Raw genomic sequence first — 18098 nt, 5'->3', positions numbered from 1 at the left:
CTACTTTCTTTAAGCATTTATCTTGTCACCAAATGAGGTGGCTGTATATCTTGATGGTATTGTCAATGATAATAAGGAAATGGCAGACATGTTGAATAATTACTTTGCATCAGTATTTACAGTAGAGGAATTGGATAGCATGCCTGAAATCCGAAGGAAATGAATATTGAATCAGGAACAGGGACTCAACAAAATTAACATAAGCAAAAGAGCAGTAAAGAAGAAAATAATGGCACTAAAGAGTGACAAATCCCCAGGACCAGATGGTTTCCATCCCAGGGTTTTAAAGGAAGTAGGTGAGCACATTGCAGATGCCCTAACTATAATCATCCAAAGTTCTCTCGATTCAGGAACCATTCCTTTAGATTGGAAAATTGCACATATTTAAGAATAGCGAGAAAGGGAAACCAGGGAATTATAGACCAGTTAGCCAAACATCTGTTGTCAGGAAATTACTATTGGCTATAATTAAGGATAAGGTGACTGTACGTCTTGAAAATTTTCAGCTGATCAGAGAGAGCCAGCATGGATTTGTAAAAGGTAGGTCATGCTTGACGAACCGGATGAATTTTTTGAAGAGGTAACTAAGGCAGTGGACAGGGGAATGTCTATGGATGTTATTTATATTGACTTCCACAAGACGTTTGATAAAATCCCTCATAAGAGACTATTAAGTAAGGCTGAAGCCCCTGGAATTGAATGCAAATTATTGACCTGGTTAGGAAATTGGCTGAGCGGCAGGAGACAGAGTAAGGATAATGGGCAGGTACTCTAATTGTCAGGATGTGACTAGTAGTGTCCCGCAGGGATCTGTGTTGGGGCCTCAACTGTATTTATTAATGACTTAGATGATGGGATAGAAAGCCACATATCCAAATGGCACAAAGATAGGCAGCATTGTAGGCAGTGTAGATGAAAGCATAAAATAAGAGAGAGATATTGATAGATTAAGTGAATGGGCAAAACTTGGGCAAAACTGCTGCAAATAGATTTCAATGTAGACAAATGTGAGTTCATCCACTTTGGACCTAAAAAGGATAGAACAGGGTACTTTTTGTTTTATTCGTTCCAGGGATGTGGGCGTTGCTGGCAAGGCCAGCATTTATTGCCCATCCCTAATTGCCCACGAGAAGGTGGTGGGAGGCAAAGGAGGAGATTGCAGGGGCTCTGACACAAATTTTCAGAACCTCTCTGGCCACAGGGGATGTACCAGAGGACTGGAGAACAGCTAATGTAGTACCATTATACAAGAAGGGTAGCAGGGATAAACCAGGGAATTACAGGCCAGTGAGCCTAACATCTGTGGTAGGGAAATTATTGGAAAAAATTCTGAGGGACAAAATTAGTCTCCACTTGGAGAGGCAAGGATTAATCGGGGATAGTCAGCATGGCTTTGTCAAGGGTAAATCATGTCTGACCAATCTGATTGAATTTTTCGAGGGGGTGACTAGGGGGGTGGATGAGGGAAATGCTGTGGATGTGGTTTACATGGACTTCAGTAAAGCTTTTGACAAAGTCCCGCATAGGAGACTGGTCAAGAAGGTAAGAGCCCATGGGATCCAGGGTGCCTTGGCGCGTTGGATCCTAAACTGGCTGAGTGGCAGGAGGCAGAGGGTGATGGTCGAAGGTTGCTTTTGTGACTGGAAGCCTGTGTCCAGTGGGGTACCTCAGGGATCGGTGCTGGGTCCCTTGTTGTTTGTGATCTACATAAATGATTTGGATGAGAATGTGAAAGGTATGATCAGTAAGTTCGCAGATGACACGAAAATTGGTGGGGTGGTAAATTGCGAGGAGGAAAGCCTCAGGCTACAGGACGATATAAACGGGTTGGTCAGATGGGCGGAAAAGTGGCAAATGGAATTTAACCCTGAAAAGTGCGAGGTGATGCATTTTGGACGGACAAATAAGGCAAGGGAATACACAATGAGTGGTAGGACCCTAGGAAGTACAGAGGGACCTTGGTGTACATGTACATAGATCCCTGAAGGCAGCGGAACAGGTAGATAAGGTGGTTAAAAAGGCATATGGGATACTTGCCTTCATTAGCCGAGGCATAGAATATAAGAGCAGGGGGGTTATGATGGAGCTGTACAAAACGTTGGTGAGGCCACAGCTGGAGTACTGTGTGCAGTTCTGGTCGCCTCACTATAGGAAGGATGTGATTGCTTTGGAGAGGGTGCAGAGAAGATTCACCAGGATGTTACCTGGGATGGAGCGCCTCAGCTATGAAGAAAGACTAAACAGGCTGGGGTTGTTTTCCTTGGAGCAAAGAAGGCTGAGGGGGGACCTGATTGAGGTGTACAAAATGATGAGGGGCATAGATAGGGCAGACAAAGAGGAACTTTTCCCCTTAGTAGGGGGGTCAATAACGAGGGGGCATAGATTCAGGGTAAGGGGCAGGAGATTTAGAGGGGATTTGAGGAGGAACTTTTTCACCCAGAGGGTGGTTGGAATGTGGAACTCAATGCCTAAAAGGGTGGTAGAGGCAGGAACCCTCACAACATTCAAGAAGCATTTGGATGAGCACTTGAAATGCCATTGCATACAAGGCTATGGACCAAATGCTGGAAAATGGGATTAGACTGGACAGGGATGGATGGGCGGCGCAGACACGATGGGCCGAAGGCCCTCTTTCTGTGCTGTAAAACTCTATGGTGAGCCATCTTCTTGAACTGCTGCAGTCCATGTGGTGAAGGTACTCCCACAGTGCCGTTAAGGAGGGAGTTCCAGGGTTCTGACCAAGCGACGATGAAGGAATGGCGATATATTTCCAAGTCAGGATGGTGTGTGACTTGTAGGGAAATTGGAGCTGGTGGTGTTCCCATGCACCTGCTGCCCTTGTCCTTCTAGGTGGTAGAGGTCGCGGGTTTGGGAGGTGCTGCCGAAGAAGCCTTGGCAAGTTTCAGCAGTGCTTCTTGTAGATGGTGCACACTGCAGCCAAGGTACACCGGTGGTGGAGGAAGTGAATGTTTAAGGTGGTGGACGGGGTGCCAATCAAGCGTGCTGCTTTGACTTGGATGATGTCGAGCTTCTTGAGTGTTGTTGGAGCTGCACTCATCCAGGCAAGTGGAGAGTATTCAATCACACTCCTAACTTGTGCCTTGTAGATGGTGGAAAGGCTTTGGGGAGTCAGGAGGTGAGACACTCGCCGCAGAATACCCAGCCTCTGACCTGCTCTTGTTGCCACAGTATTTATGTAGCTGGTCCAGTTAAGTTTCTGGTCAATGGTGATCCCCAGTATATTGATGGTGGGGGATTCGGCGATGGTAATGCCTTTGAATGTCATGGGGCAGTGGTTAGATGCTCGCTTGTTGGAGTAGTCATCACCTGGCACTTATTTGGCGCGAATGTCACCTGCCACATATCAGCCCAAGACTAAATGTTGGCTAGGTCTTGCTGCATGCGGGCATGGACTGCTTCATTATCTGAGGAGTTGCAAATGGCACTGAACACTGTGCAGTCACCAGCAAACATCCCCACTTCTGACCTTATGATGGAGGGAAGGTCATTGATGACGCAGCTAAAGATGGTTGGCCCTAGGACACTGCCCTGAGGAACTCCTGCAGCGATGTCCAGGGGCTGTAATGATTGACCTCCAACCACCACAATCCTTTGTGCTGGGTATGACTCCAGCCAGTGGAGAGTTTTCCCCCCCCCGATTCCCACTGACTTCAGTTTTACTAGGGCTCCTTGATGCCACTCTCGGTCAAATGCTGCCTTGATGTCAAGGGCAGTCACTCTCAACTCACCTCTGGAATTCAGCTCTTTTGTCTATGTTTGAACCAAGGCTGTAATGAGGTCTGGAGCCGAGTGGTCTTGGCGGAACCCAAACTGGGCATCAGTGAGCAGGTTATTGGTGAGTAACTGTTGCTTGATAGCACTGTCAACGACACGTTCTATCACTTTACTGATGATTAAGAGTAGACTGATGGGGCAGTAATTGGCCGGATTGGATTTGTCCTGCTTTTTGAGGACAGGGCATACCTGGGTAGTTTTCCACATTGTCGGATACACGCCAGTGTTATCGCTGTAGTGGAACAGGTTGGCTAGAGGCGCGGCCAGTTCTGGAGCACAAGTCTTCAACTCGACAGACAGGATGTTGGCGGGGTCCATAGCCTTTACGGTATCCAGTGCGCTCAGCCGTTTCTTGATATCACGTGGAGTGAATTTAATTGGCTAAAGACTGGATTCTGTGGTGGTGGGGACCACAGGAGGAGGCCGATATGGATCATCCACTCGGCACTTCTGGCTGAAGATGGTTGCAAAAGCTTCAGCCTTGTCTTTTGCACTCACGTACTGGGCTCCACCATTATTGAGGATGGGGATATTTATGGAGCCTCCTCCCCCCGGTTAGTTATTTAATGGTCCACCACCACTCACAACTCGATGTGACAGGACTGCAGAGCTTTGATCTGATCCGTTGACTGTGGGATCGCTTAGCTCTGTCTATAGCATGCTGATTTCGCTTTTTAGCATGCATGTAGTCCTGTGTTGCAGCTTCCCCAGGTTGGCACCGCATTTTCAGGTACGCCTGGTGCTGCTCCTAGCATGCTCTTCTACACTCCTTATTGAACCAGGGTTGGTCCCCAGGCTTGGTAGTAATAGTAGAGTGAGGGATATGTGGAGCCATGAGGTTAGAGTTTGTGGTGCAATACAATTCTGCTGCTACTGATGGCCCACAGCGCCACATAGATGCCCAGTTTTGAGCTGCTAGATCTGTTCTGAATCTATCTCATTTAGCACAGTGGTAGTGCCACACAACATGATAGAGGGTGTCCTTAGTGTCTCCGCAATGACTTTGCGGTGGTCACTGCTACCAATGCTGCCATGGACAAATGCATCTGCGACAGGTAGATTGGTGAGGACGAGGTCAAGTAGGTTTTTCCCTCGTGTTGGTTCTCTCACCACCTGTCGCAGGCCCAGACTGGCAGCTATGTTCTTCAGGACTCGACCAGCTTGGTCAGTAGTGGTGCTACTGAGCCACTCTTGGTGATGGACATTGAAGTCCCCCACCCAGAGTACATTCTGTGCCCTTGCTACTCTCAGTGCTTCTTCCAAGTGGTGTTCAACATGGAGGAGTACTGATTCATCAGCTGAGGGAGGGCCATAGGTGGTAATCAGCAGGAGGTTTCCTTGCCCATGCTTGACCTGAAGCCATGAGACTTCATGGGGTCCAGAGTCAATGTTGAGGACTCCCGTGGCCACTCCTTCCTGACTGTATAGCACTGTGCCACCAACCCTGGTGGGTCTGTCCTGCCGGTGGGACAGGACATACCCAGAGATGGTGATGGAGGCGTTTGGGACATTGGCTGAAAGGTATGATTCTGTGAGTATGACTATGTCAGGGATGTTGCTTGACTAGTCTGTGGGACACCTCTCCCAATTTTGGCACAAGTCTCCAGATGTTGGTGAGGAGGATAATGCAGGGTCACATAGGCCAGACCTGGTAAGGATGGCAGATTTCCTTCCCTAAAAGGACATTAGTGAACCAGATGGGTTTTTACCACAATCCGATAGTTTCATGGTCACCATTACTGATACTAGCTTTTTATTCCAGATTTATTTAATTAATGAATTTAAATTCCCCAGCTGCCGTGATGAGATATGAACTCACATCTCCAGATCATTAGTCCAGGCCTCTGGATTACTAGTCTAGTAACATAACCACTATGCTACAGTTCCCAATCTAGTATTGTGCAATGAGGCATGGTTAATTAATAACCTTGTAGTAAAGGAGCCTCTGGGGAAGAGTGATCATAATCTGATAGAATTTCACTTTGAGTTTGAGACTGATTTAGTCAAGTCCAAAACCAGGTTCTTCAATTTGAACAAAGCAAATTACATAGGTATGAGAAGCGAGTTGGCTAGATTAGGAAACTAGATTAAAAGATATGGCAGTACATAAGCAATGGCATACATTTAAAGAAATAATTCTTAATTTACAACAAATATATATTCCCTTAAGGAATAAAAATCACATGGGAAAAATGGTCCAACCGTGGCTAACAAGAGAGGTTAAAGATAGTATTAGATTAAAGGAAGAGGCTTACAATGTTGCCAAAAAGAGTAGCAAGCCTGCAGACTGGGAATATTTTAGAATTCAGCAAAGGAGGACCAAGAAATTGATAAAAAAGAGATAACAGAATGAGAGTAAACTAGCAAGACACATACCTATAGAAGCTTTTACAATCTGTTTGTATGTAAAAAGGAAGAGATTAGCAAAAGTAAATGTGGGTCCATTACAGGCAGAGACAAGAGAAATTATAATGGGGGGGATAAGGAAATGGCAGAGACATTAAACAATGACTTTGTAACTGCCTTCACAGAAGACACAAAAACATTCCAGAAATAGAAGGGTCTAGTGAGAATGAAAAACTTAAAAGTTAGTATTCGTACAGAAATAGTACTGGAGAAATTAATAGGACTAAAAGCCCTGGACCTGATGGCATACAACCTAGAGTTTTAAAAGAGGTGGGTACAGAGGTAGTGGATGCATTGATTTGGATCTTCCAGAATTCCCTAGATTCTAGAACAGTCCCCGCGGATTGGAAGGTAGCAAATGTAACCCCACTATTCAAGAAAGGAGGGAAGAGAGAAAACAGGGAACTACAGGCCAGTTAGCCTGACATCAGTAGTAGGGAAAATGTTAGAATCCATTATTCGGGACATGGTAACAGGGCACTTAGAGAATCATAATACAATTGGGCAGAGTTTATGAAAGGGAAATCATGTTTGACATATCTGTTAAGAGTTTTTCAGGTTGTAACTAGCAGGGTAGATAAGGGGAAACCAGTGGATGTAATATATTTGGATTTTCAGAAAGCATTAAGTAAGGTGCCACACAAGAGGTTATTCCACAAAACTAGGGCTCATGGGATTGGGGGAAATATATTAGCATAGATTGAGGATTGGTTAACAGACAGAAAACAGAGAGTAGGAATAAACGGGTAATTTTTCAGGTTGGCAGGCTGTAACTAGTGAGGTACTGCAAGAATCAGTGCTTGGGCCTCAGCTATTCACAATCTATAACAATGACTTAGATGAGGGGACCGAGTGTAACGTATCCAAATTTACTGACGATACAAAGCTAGGTGGGAAAGTAAGTTGTGAGGGGGATGCAAAGAGGCTGCAAAGTGATATAGACAGGTTAACTGAGTGGGCAAGAACATGGCAGATTGAAAATAATGGGGAGTATTAAAAAGTTATCCACTTTGGTAGGAAAAATAGAAAAGCTGAATATTTTTTAAATGGCAAGAGATTGGGAAATGTTGGTATTCAGAGGGACCTGGATGTCCTGGTACACAAATCACTGAAAGTTAACATGGAGGTACAGCAAGCAATTAGGAAAGCAAATGGCACGTTAGCCTTTATTACAAAAGGGTTGGAGTACAAGAGTAATGACGTCCTACTGCAATAATACAGGACCTTGGTGAGACCACACCTGGGGTGAGACCACACCTGGGGTGAGACCACACCTGGGGTGAGACCACACCTGGGCTGTGTACAGTTTTGGTCTCCTTACCTTAGAATATACTTTCCTTAGAGGGAGTGAAACAAAAGTTCACCAGACTGATTCCTGGAATGGGGGATTGTCCTATGAGGAGACTAGGCCTATATTCCCTAGAATTTAGAAGAATGAGAGGTGATCTCATTAAAACATAGAGGCCTAGAAATTCATTGTAGCCACTTTTGGGGCGGTAAAGTCGGGCGGCCGCTAAAGTTTGCGCCCGGCGCAAAATCGAGGCCACTTCTCCGATATTCATTAGCTTTGCCCTAAGAGTTTGCTCGAGCACTAAAACTGGCACTGCACGCCTCTCTTTAGGCGCTAAGCCGGAGGTGCTGAGCGAGAGCGCTGAGGCTGGGCGCAGCGCAGGTGCGGCCATCTCGTGATTGACAGCAGACACCCTGGCGCCGGCCAGCTCTTAAGGGGGAAGGGTCGACTTGGTCTGCTGCCACGCCCTGGATAGTGGAGCCCTCCAGCTAGGCCTGAACACTGCTGCTGGACCCAAATAGCGCCTGAAGCCATGCAGAAGGCCCGTGAACGAGCGCAGCGCTTCTCAGAGCTTGATCCGAGTGTGCTGGTTGGTGGTGTGGAGAAGAGGCGCCATCTTTTGTACCCGGACAATGGCAGGTAGGCGCCGGTCCGCGTCTACCGGAGAGCCTGGAGGCAGGTCACCAGCAAGGTGTCAGCCAACAGCGAGGTCCCCAGGAGCGGTGTCCAATGCTGCAAAAAGTTTAACGACCTCACTCGGATTGTCAGGGTGAGTACCCTTTCCAGTGTCCTCCTCATCCTTGCATGTGCACCTCACATTATGGGCAAAGGGACCTAAAAGCCCTAATGGCCAGCCCTCATCCGGCAGCTCTGGGACAGGCATGAACATCAATTGCACATTCTGCACTTAACACACTGGCCAAGCTATTCCACCATGGGAGGCAGTGCACACAAGATCAGGGCTACACACTGGCCAGGCTATTCCACCATGGGAGGCAGTGCACACAAGATCAGGGCTACACACTGGCCAGGCTATTCCACCATGGGAGGCAGTGCACACAAGATCAGGGCGACACACTGGCCAGGCTATTCCACCATGGGAGGCAGTGCACACAAGATCAGGGCGACACACTGGCCAGGCTATTCCACCATGGGAGGCAGTGCACACAAGATCAGGGCGACACACTGTACTTAGAGGCCGTCCTTTCTCTTGCAGGCCAAGCTGGCCAATAATAGGAAGAGCCGGACTGCGACCGGGGGGAGGCCGACCCCAGATCCAGCCGCTCACCGAGCTGCAACATCGCGTGGAGCGCATCATGGGTGGCCGGGTGATTGGCCCCGTTGCATGTGGAGATGCCGACCCTGTTCTGGGCACCAATGGTAAGGACATCACCTTTTGGACCTCTCTCGTCCCACTTGCGCATCAGATCTACATCCTTTGCCACTGTCCGACCAATGCGCTGAATGCCACCACTCATGCATCCCTCGCTGACGCCCTCTCCTCACTCTAAAGCTACTCTTGTGCCTTCCTGCTTTCAGATGGTGAGGAGGAGGTCCCTGAACTTGCCAGTGACAGCCCCTCAGAAGAGGAGGAGGAGCAAGAGGAAGGCGGCCCATCAGGGGAACCCTCATCCGTGGCAACCCATGCGAATGTAGGGGACACGTCTTCCCTGGAGGGGAGCGTGGCGGAAGTGTCGGAGGGGAGGGGAGCTCATGGGACCTGCGGCCTGCAGAAACGCGGGAGGGGGGTGGAAGCTCAGCGGCCTTCTCCCCAGAGGGGGGAAGGGTCGGAGGGGAGTCCAATTGCTGGGCCCAGCGGCGTCCAGCAACGCAGGAAGGGTCGGCCAGCTCGGCGGCCTTCTCCCCAGAGGGAGAGTCCGGCCTCCAGTCCGGAGATGGTTTTCGCCGAGGAGATGGAACGCCTCGAGGACTTGTCCGCGGACTCGGAGCGCCGGCACACGGAGCTCATGGGGGTAGTGGCACGGTTGCCTGAGGCCATCGAGTCCCTCTCTCGGAGTGTCACCGACGTCGGGGCCTCACGGGCCATCAGTTTGGCGGAATTCGGGGCAGAGCAGGCAGTGAGTCGGGCGGCATTCGGGGCAGCTCAGGCAGCGAGTGGGCAGCTGATCAGTGGTGCCGTGCAGTCACTGGGTGCTCTGATGCGGTCAGTGAACAGGTCAACACGGGCACTCACTGCTGCCACACTCGCTGTGTCAGCCAGGCATCACCAGGGCACCCGGCGCGCTGCAGCAGCACAGCGGTCTGTCCCTCGGCAGATTGGTGCGCATGCTGCAGTGCTGGCCCGGGCGAGTGCCAGTGTCTCAGGCGACCAGCGAGCGCCTGCCATCCGCCAGCTTGCCCCCATTCCTCCAGCCGCCACTGCCACTCCCCCAGTGGAGCTGCCAGGAGCTGCTGCAGCGACTGATGCTGGCCAGCCACAGCTGCAGCATTCAACAGCCGCTCGCTCGACGGCCAGACCTCGACTAAGCCGACCCCCAAGGGCATCTGCCGTCACGACATGTGCCCCTCTGGAGCCTGCCCCCAGCCTTGCAGCAGCCAATGGCCTTACTTTGAGGAGCAGCAGGGCGGGCAGGGGCCACACAAAGATGGCCAAGGCATCGCCCTAGCGGGCCAAAAAGTCGAATGTGTGGCCAGTTGTGTTTGTTTTTTTGAGGCCGAGAATTGGATGTTTGTTTTTTGAGGCCGAGAATTGGATGTTTGTTTTTTGAAGGCCGAGGATGACGGCCATTTTAGTTGCACTGTTTTGTTAATTCTCCCCAGGATGTGGGAGCGAGTAATGTGTTTGAGTGTTTTTTAGGGGTTTCGTCTGTTTTTGGTTTTCATGTGGGAAGGGCCCTGAGTTTGTACAATAAAGCATTTTATTTATTAACATTGTCCATGTTTGATCTTTGAAGTGTTTGTTGCCTTAACCGGCTGAGGGCTTGCGGAGCGGCTGCAATCATGTTCTTTCATTGGCACAAGCCATTCCCTGACAGGGGGCCTAGAAGTGACGTTCAATAAGCCGCCGACGGGCGGCCCTTGGACCTTGTGCCTCCCTCCTGGGCTGGTACTCCTCGTCCTCCTCCTCCTCCTGCTCCTCCTCCTCCTGAGGTGGGGGTCCAACGTGAGGTGGCAGTGCCGGAGTCCTGCGGATAGCCAGGTTGTGCAGCATGCAGCAAACGACGACGAATTGGGAGACTCGCTCCTGCGAATACTGGAGGGCTCCCCCGGAGCGATCGAGACAGCGGAACCGTTGCTTGAGGACACCGATTGTTTGTTCTATGATGTTCCTAGTCGCTTGATGGCTCTCGTTGTATGCCTCTTCAGCAGGGGTCGTGGGCGCGCGGAGCGGGGTCATGAGCCAGGTACACACAGGATAGCCTTTGTCTCCGATAAGCCATCCTCTTGGGTGAGGCTGTGCCTGGAACATGTCAGCCACAGTTGTCTGTCGCAGGATAAAGGCATTGTGGCTGCTGCCTGGAAAGTGGGCATTGACAGCTAGGATGCGCTGCCTGTGGTCACACACCAGCTGTACGTTGAGGGAATGGTAGCCCTTCCGGTTGCGGTAATCCTCGGCATGCTCCAAAGGTGCCCGCAAAGCCACATGCGTGCAGTCAATGGCGCCCTGCACCATGGGGAAGCCCGCTATTCTTGCAAATCCCACTGCACGCTGCTGCTCCTTGTCCAGGGTCATGGGGAAGGAGATGAATTGATGTCTCCTTCTGAAAAGGGCTTCGGTCACCTGGCGGGTGCAGCAATGCACGGCGAACTGGGAGATGTTAGCGATGTCCCCAGCAGCGGATTGGAAGGAGCCGGTGGCATAGAAGTTGAGAGCCACCGTCACCTTCACTGCCACCGACAGACGTCCTGCGCATCAGCTGTGGCTGCAGATCTCTGAAGCAGCTGGCAGATGTCTGCAACCACCTCCCTTCTGAATCGCAGCCTCCTAACACACATCGCGGCAGACATGGTCAGATAGGAGGACTGCTGGCGGTATACCCTGGGTGGGTAAGGCCTCAGTTGGCGACGCCTGTTGCCCCCTCTGCGTCTAGCCAGGGCTGTCACTCTCTCACGGCGTCTGTAAGCCCTTCTGGCATAAGGCTGAAAGTCAGCGTTGGCACCCAATGCAGCCCCCATTATATGCTGGCAAACACTGAGCTCTCAATGAAGGCAAAGATAATTGCTAAGCTCTGGCCTGAGCCAAAAATACCTGTCCTAGTGTTGGTCCAAACCATTAAGCTCTCCTCCTTGGTCTCTCTCCAAAAATCCGTTGCACAAGAGTGAATGCTACAAAATGGCTGGCCTTTATAGTGCAGGGTAAGTGCCCTTTAATTAGCGCTCCCCGCGGCCCGCCTCGGCTGTGTACCGTTCCACTTCACAGTCGTTAGGGCCGCCCGGCGCACAATGGGCCGGCGCGAGTGAAGTTCCGGTTCGGGGCGCACAAAGGGCGTTGCACTAGTAAATGACGTCATGATCTGCGCGCGCAGCAGGGCGCGCACTAAGACTTTGCGCCGGCGCTAAATGTGTACTGAAGTTGGGGCGAGGCGCAGATCGCGCTGCGCCCGGGCGCTAAGCGCCTAGCGCTCGAGATCTACTCCTCCTAAGGCGCTAACGGCTGGCGCGCCAAACTGAATTTCTAGGCCATAAAGTTCTCACAGGACTTGACAGGGTAGATGCAGGGAGGATGTTTCCCCTAACTCAGGAGTCAAGAACCAGGGGTCACAGGTCCACAATAAGGAGTCGACCATTTAGGACTGAGATGAGAAGAAATTTCTTCACTCAGAGGGTGGTGAATCTTTGGAATTCTCTACCCCAGAGGGCTGTGGAGGCTCAGTCATTGAGTATATTCAAGACTAGAGATCGATAGATTTTTTGAATATTAAGGGAATCAAGGGATATGATGATAGTGCAGGAAAGAGGAGATGAGGTAGAAGATCAGCCATGATCTTATTGAATGGCAGAGCAGGCTCGAAGGGCCAACTCCTGCTCCTATTTCTTGTTATGTTCTATATTATCATGCACTCCTCTGCTGTTTATGTACTTAAAGTATGCCTCTTTCCTTACCCTCAATTGTTCCCTTATGTTTTTATTCATCCATGGAGTCTCATTAGTGTTTAGTTTGTTCTTTCCTTTTAGCGGAATATATTTTTTCCTGCACTCTGTTGAAAACAGTTTTAAATGTTTTCCATTGTTGTTCTACATTGTTGTTTGCCAATACTGTTGCCCATTTTATCTTCCCAAGTTCTTTTCTTAGCTCCTCAAAATCAGCTTTTCTCCAATCTATTAACCGAGTTTTTGTCATACTTATGTCCATCTCTATTATCATCTTAAAGCATATTATATTATGGTCACTATTGCCTATATGTTCCCCTACTTTTACTTCTCTTATCTGCTCTGGCTCATTCCCCATAACTAGATGCAATAGCGAATCCTCCCTTGTTGGGCTTTTTAAATATTGGTTTAGAAAGGAGTCGTGTAGACATTGTAGGAACTCCATTCCCTTACCCCCTTTACCTACCTCTTCTGTCCAATTAATAGTGGGGTAGTTGAAATCCCCCATGATTCTATGTTTTTTACTAATTTCTCTACATAATTTCTTCCTCCACCTCCCTTCCACTATTAGGTGGTCTGTAAACTACGCCTATTAGTGTGATTGATCCTTTATTATCTTTTATCCATATGGACTCTATTTTTGTCTTGCTGATACGTCCCTTTTTCTACTGCCATTATGTTATCCCTAATAATTACAGCTACTCCACCTCCCCTTTTTTCATTTCTATCTTTTCTAAATATGTTATACACTGCAATGTTTAATTCCCAGTCCTGATTTTTCTGTAGCCATGTCTCAGTAATCCCTACTATGTCTGGTTCCTCTCAATGCATGATTGCCTCCAGCTCCCCTGTCATATTATGGACACTGTGTGCATTGTTGTACAGACAGTTTAAGTAATTTTTAATAGGATTTTCTCTCACTTTATGTTTAACCATCGTTTTACACTCCTGTTCTATAACTCTATTTGCTCCCTTGTCATCAATGTCCTCCCTTACTTTATTCTTTTCTATGCTCACTTTTCCTGTTTTGTTTATATTTAGGTTGCTTACATTTCTTGTAGATCCCTCCCCCCTTCTTACTAGTTTAAAGCCTTTGCCACCTCCCTATTTACCCTTTCCGCTAGGACACCGGTCCCATCCCGGTTCAGGTGGAGCCCGTCCCATCGGTACAGCTACTTCCTGTCCCAGAACTGGTGCCAGTGTCCCATGAAAAGGAACCCCTCTTTCCCACACCAGCCCTTTAGCCACGTGTTAATTCTCCTGATGTGTCTGTCTCAGTGCCAATTTGCACCCGGCTTGGGCCATAATCCAGAGATTATTACCCTCGAGGTCCTGCTTTTTAATTTAGAGCCTAACTCCTGAAACTCTTTCAGCAGGGCCTCCTCCCTGTTCCAGCATGGACCACAACAATTGGATTTCCACCGTCCCATTCCAAGTTCCTCTTCAGCCACCGTGAGACATCCCTTACCCTGGCATGGAGCAGGCAACACACCCTTTGGAATTCTCGCTCTTGGCTGCAGAGGACGCTATCTATCCCCCTAATTATAGAGTCTCCCCCCACTTCTCGGACAGCCTTCTGAGCCACGGCACCTTGGTCTATATTGTGGCCATCCTCCCTGCAGTCTTTCTCCTTGTCCTCACGGGTGCAAGTGCTTTGTACCTATTGGACAGGACCAGTGTCTGCGAGCCCTCCTTCTCAACCTCTCCTGCATATATACAAAATAGGAAAAAAATAAGCATTTTGGAAACTGAGACAACCCTTCAGTGCTTCAATGGATAGAGCTGCAACAGTTGTGCACTGGCCTGCGCATCATTTACAAACATCAAGTTACCTTGGTTACATCCTGTTCCCTCATCCACGATGGAAGAGGTATACCCTGGCTGAGAATCTGAAATAAAACTGCCCTCAGTGCACAGTAGTTATCTCCTCTGATTTTTCGCATGTGTTTAATATTGTACTCCAAATAGATATCTTCATAAGCCTAGAACACAGAAATGAGTTCATACAATAAACATTTTACAAATCAACATTAAATAGTTCATCCCCATAACCTTAATCAGTTACAATATTTGCACTTTTTAATAATAGAAACAGAAAATGCTGGAAATACTCAGTTCTGATGAAAGGTCATCGACCTGAAACGTTAACTCTGTTTCTCTCTCCGCAGATGCTGCCTAACCTGAGTATTCCAGCATTTTCTGTTTTTATTTCAGATTTCCAGCATCCGCAGTATTTTGCTCTTGCATTTTTTATATTTAGCATTAAGATGCACCACATGAAGATTTAAATATCGTACACTGAATTTAACAGCACCAAATCAACATATCATATTTGCCATATTAAGACATTTGGAAATGTTATTCAACTATAAACTTGTAATTTTATCAATACACAAGTTGAGTTTCCTGTACTCTAGTCACGTAACATACAAATTAGAGTGTCAATTTATAATGACCATAAAACTCAAATAGATCACATACAATATTTTCAGATGGTCACACCACAATCCGCAGCACAATCCTTCCTGATCACTTCTACATTTTGCATATATAACTTGTTAGTTACAGATCACAGAGAATCACTGATGGTTACTCTTAGTTTAATGTTAGAAAGTGATTGGTTTTATTAGCAGCACATTCACACTTCATAAGTTTAGTATTGTTGTGAAGGCAAAACCACTTTGCAGAGTCACTAAACTTGAGGTTTTTAAAAAAAAATTCGTTCATGGGATGTGGGCATCGCTGGCAAGGCCAACATTTATTGCCCATCTCTAATTGCCCACGAGAAGGTGGTGGCGAGCCGCCTTCTTGAACTGCTGCAGTCCGTGTGGTGAAGGTACTCCCACAGTGCTGTTAGGGAGGGAGTTCCAGAACTTTGACCCAGCGACGATGAAGGAACAGCGATATACTTCCAAGTCAGGATGGTGTGTGACTTGGAGGGAAACTTGGAGGTGGTGGTGTTCCTGCTGCCCTTGTCCTTCTAGGTGGTAGAAGTCGTGGGTTTGGGAGGTGCTGCCGAAGCAACCTTGGCGAGTTGCTGCAATGCATCTTGTAGATGGTACACACTGCAGCCACAGTATGCCAGTGTTGGAGGGAGTGAATGCAGGGTGGTGGATGGGGTGCCAATCAAGCGTGCTGCTTTGTCTTGGATGGTGTCGAGCTTCTTCAGTGTTGTTGGAGCTGCACTCATCCAGGCAAGTGGAGAGTGTTCCATCACCGAGTAATTACAAGCCAGTCAGCCAAACCTCGGTGGTGGGAAAATTATTGGAAATAATTCTGAAGGACAGGATAAATCTACATTTAGAAGGACACGGATTAATTAAGGATAGTCAGCACGGATTTGTTAAGGGAAGGTCGTGTCTGACAAACCTGACTGCATTTTTTGAGGAGGTAACAAGGACGTTAGATGAGGGTAGTGCATTTGATGTAGTGTATATGGACTTTAGCAAGGCTTTTGATAAGGTTCCACATGGCAGACTGGCCATGAAGTTAAAAGCCCATGGGATCCAGGGCAAAGTGTCAAGTTGGATTCAAATCTGGCTCGGAGACAGGAAGTTGAGGGTAATGGTTGATGGGTGTTTTTGTGACTGGAAGGCTGTTTCCAGTGGGGTTCCGCAGGGCTCAGTACTAGGTCACTTGATTTTTGTGGTATATATCAATGATCTAGACTTGAATATAGGGGGTATGATTAAGAAGTTTGCAGATGATACTAAAATCAGCTGTGTGGTTGATACTGAAGCAGGAAGCTGTAGACTGCAGGAAGATATCAATAAATTGGTCAGGTGGGCAGAACAGTGGTAAATGGAATTCAATCCGGAGAACTGTGAGATAATGCATTTGGGGAGGGCTAACAAGGAAAGGGAATACACATTAAATGGTAGGACACAGAGTGGTGTAGAGGAACAAAGGGACCTTGGAGTGCATATCCACAGATCCCTGAAGGTAGCAGGCCAGGTAGATAAGGTGGTTAAGAAGGCATAAGGAATGCTTGCCTTTATTAGCCGTGGCATAGAATACAAGAGCGGGGGGGTTATGCTTCAACTGTATAAAACACTAGTTAGGCCTCAGCTAGAGTACTGCATGCAGTTCTGGTCACATTACAGGAAAGATGTGATTGCACTAGAGAGGGTACAGAGGAGATTTACAAGGATGTTGCCGGGAGTAGAGAATCTTAGCTATGAGGAAAGACTGGATAGGCTGGGTCTGTTTTCCTTGGAACAGAAGAGGCTGAGGGGAGACCTTATTGAGGTGTATAAAATTATGAAGGGCATAGATAAAGTGGATAGAAAGGACCTGTCTCCCTTAGCAGAGGGTTCAAATACCAGGGGACATAATTTAAAGTAATTTGTAGAAGGTTTAGAGGGGATTTGAGGCAAAATTTCTTCACCCAGAGGGTTGTGCGGGTCTGGAACTCACCGCCTGAAAGGGTGGTAGAGGCAGGAACCCTAACCACATTTAAAAAGTACTTGGATGTGCACTTGGGATGCTCTAACCTGCAGGGCTACGGACCAAGAGCTGGGAAGTGGGATTAGCTGGATAGTTCTTTGTTGGCCGGCGCAGACACGATGGGCCGAAATGGCCTCCTTCCGTGCTGTAACTTTCTATGATTACACTTCTGACTTGTACATGGTGGAAAGGCTTTGGGGAGTCAGGTGGTGAGACACTCGCCGCAGAATACCAAGCCTCTGACCTGCTCTTGTTTCCACAATAATTATGTGGTTGGTCCAGTTAAGTTTCTGGTCAATGGTGACCCCCAGGATGTTGATGGTGGGGGATTCGACGATGGTAATGCCATTGAATATCAAGCGGCGGTGGTTAGACTCTCGTTTGTTAGAGATAGTCATTGTCTTGCACTTGTGTGGCGCGAATGTTACCTGCCACTTATCAGTCCAAACCTGAATGTCGTCCAGGTCTTGCTGCGTGCAGGCATGGGCTGCTTCATTATCTGAGGAGTTGAGAATGTCACTGAACACTGTGCAATCATCAGTGAACATCCCCAATTCTGACCTTATGATGAACAGAAGGTCATTGATGAAGCAGCTGATGATGGTTGGGCCCAACAAGCAGACCAAGACTCCCTCCCTCAGGGATTATCCCTCATCTTTGTTCCAGTGCCAGATTGAGTCTTGACATTAGATTGAGACTGTTTTTATACTACAAGTGCAGTGTCAGTGTGAAGCAAAACCACTTCACACTGATATTACAGTTGTAGTGTAAATGCAACTTAGGAGCACTGATAAAGATTGGGCAACACGTGTTCTTTCCCATACAAACTTCAATGTTCTTAAAATATTTTAGCAACCATTAGCTTCATATCCATCTCGCTTGGTGGCTCTTACCAGTTGTTAGGTTACTTGGTGGAACACTTTGCGGAGGTGCAGTTGAAAAGAGAATTGCATACGAAAGACATTTCTTGCTGAAGTGTTAGCACATCATCAATGTAATAAAGTGATAGTCACCGAGTCACATGTGCTGCAGTCCATACATATTATACTAGCTGGAGTGCCCGGCGGTGCCGAGGCTTTTTCGACGGCATGTTGTTGTTGGAAGAGAG

General features: G+C 48.0%; 1 protein-coding gene across 5 annotated transcripts in view; it reads right to left on the bottom strand.

Annotated features, from left to right (window-relative positions):
• LOC147117615 (inactive ubiquitin thioesterase OTULINL-like) overlaps positions 1 to 18098 on the bottom strand; it is a 42850-nt gene that overhangs the window by 11693 nt on the left and 13059 nt on the right. For all 5 annotated transcript variants that reach the window (XM_085988746.1, XM_085988747.1, XM_085988748.1 and 2 more), the window contains one exon: positions 14377 to 14526. In XM_085988746.1, the coding sequence (XP_085844872.1) occupies positions 14377 to 14526 (150 nt within the window). The remainder of the gene's footprint in view (positions 1 to 14376; positions 14527 to 18098) is intronic.

The sequence above is a fragment of the Somniosus microcephalus genome, chromosome 5, assembly GCF_052327205.1.
Source record: "Somniosus microcephalus isolate GS21.2 chromosome 5, FLI_Smic_1.0, whole genome shotgun sequence".
In the NCBI taxonomy this organism is placed as follows: Eukaryota; Metazoa; Chordata; class Chondrichthyes; order Squaliformes; family Somniosidae; genus Somniosus; species Somniosus microcephalus.
This window is presented reverse-complemented; position numbering and strand designations above follow the sequence as displayed.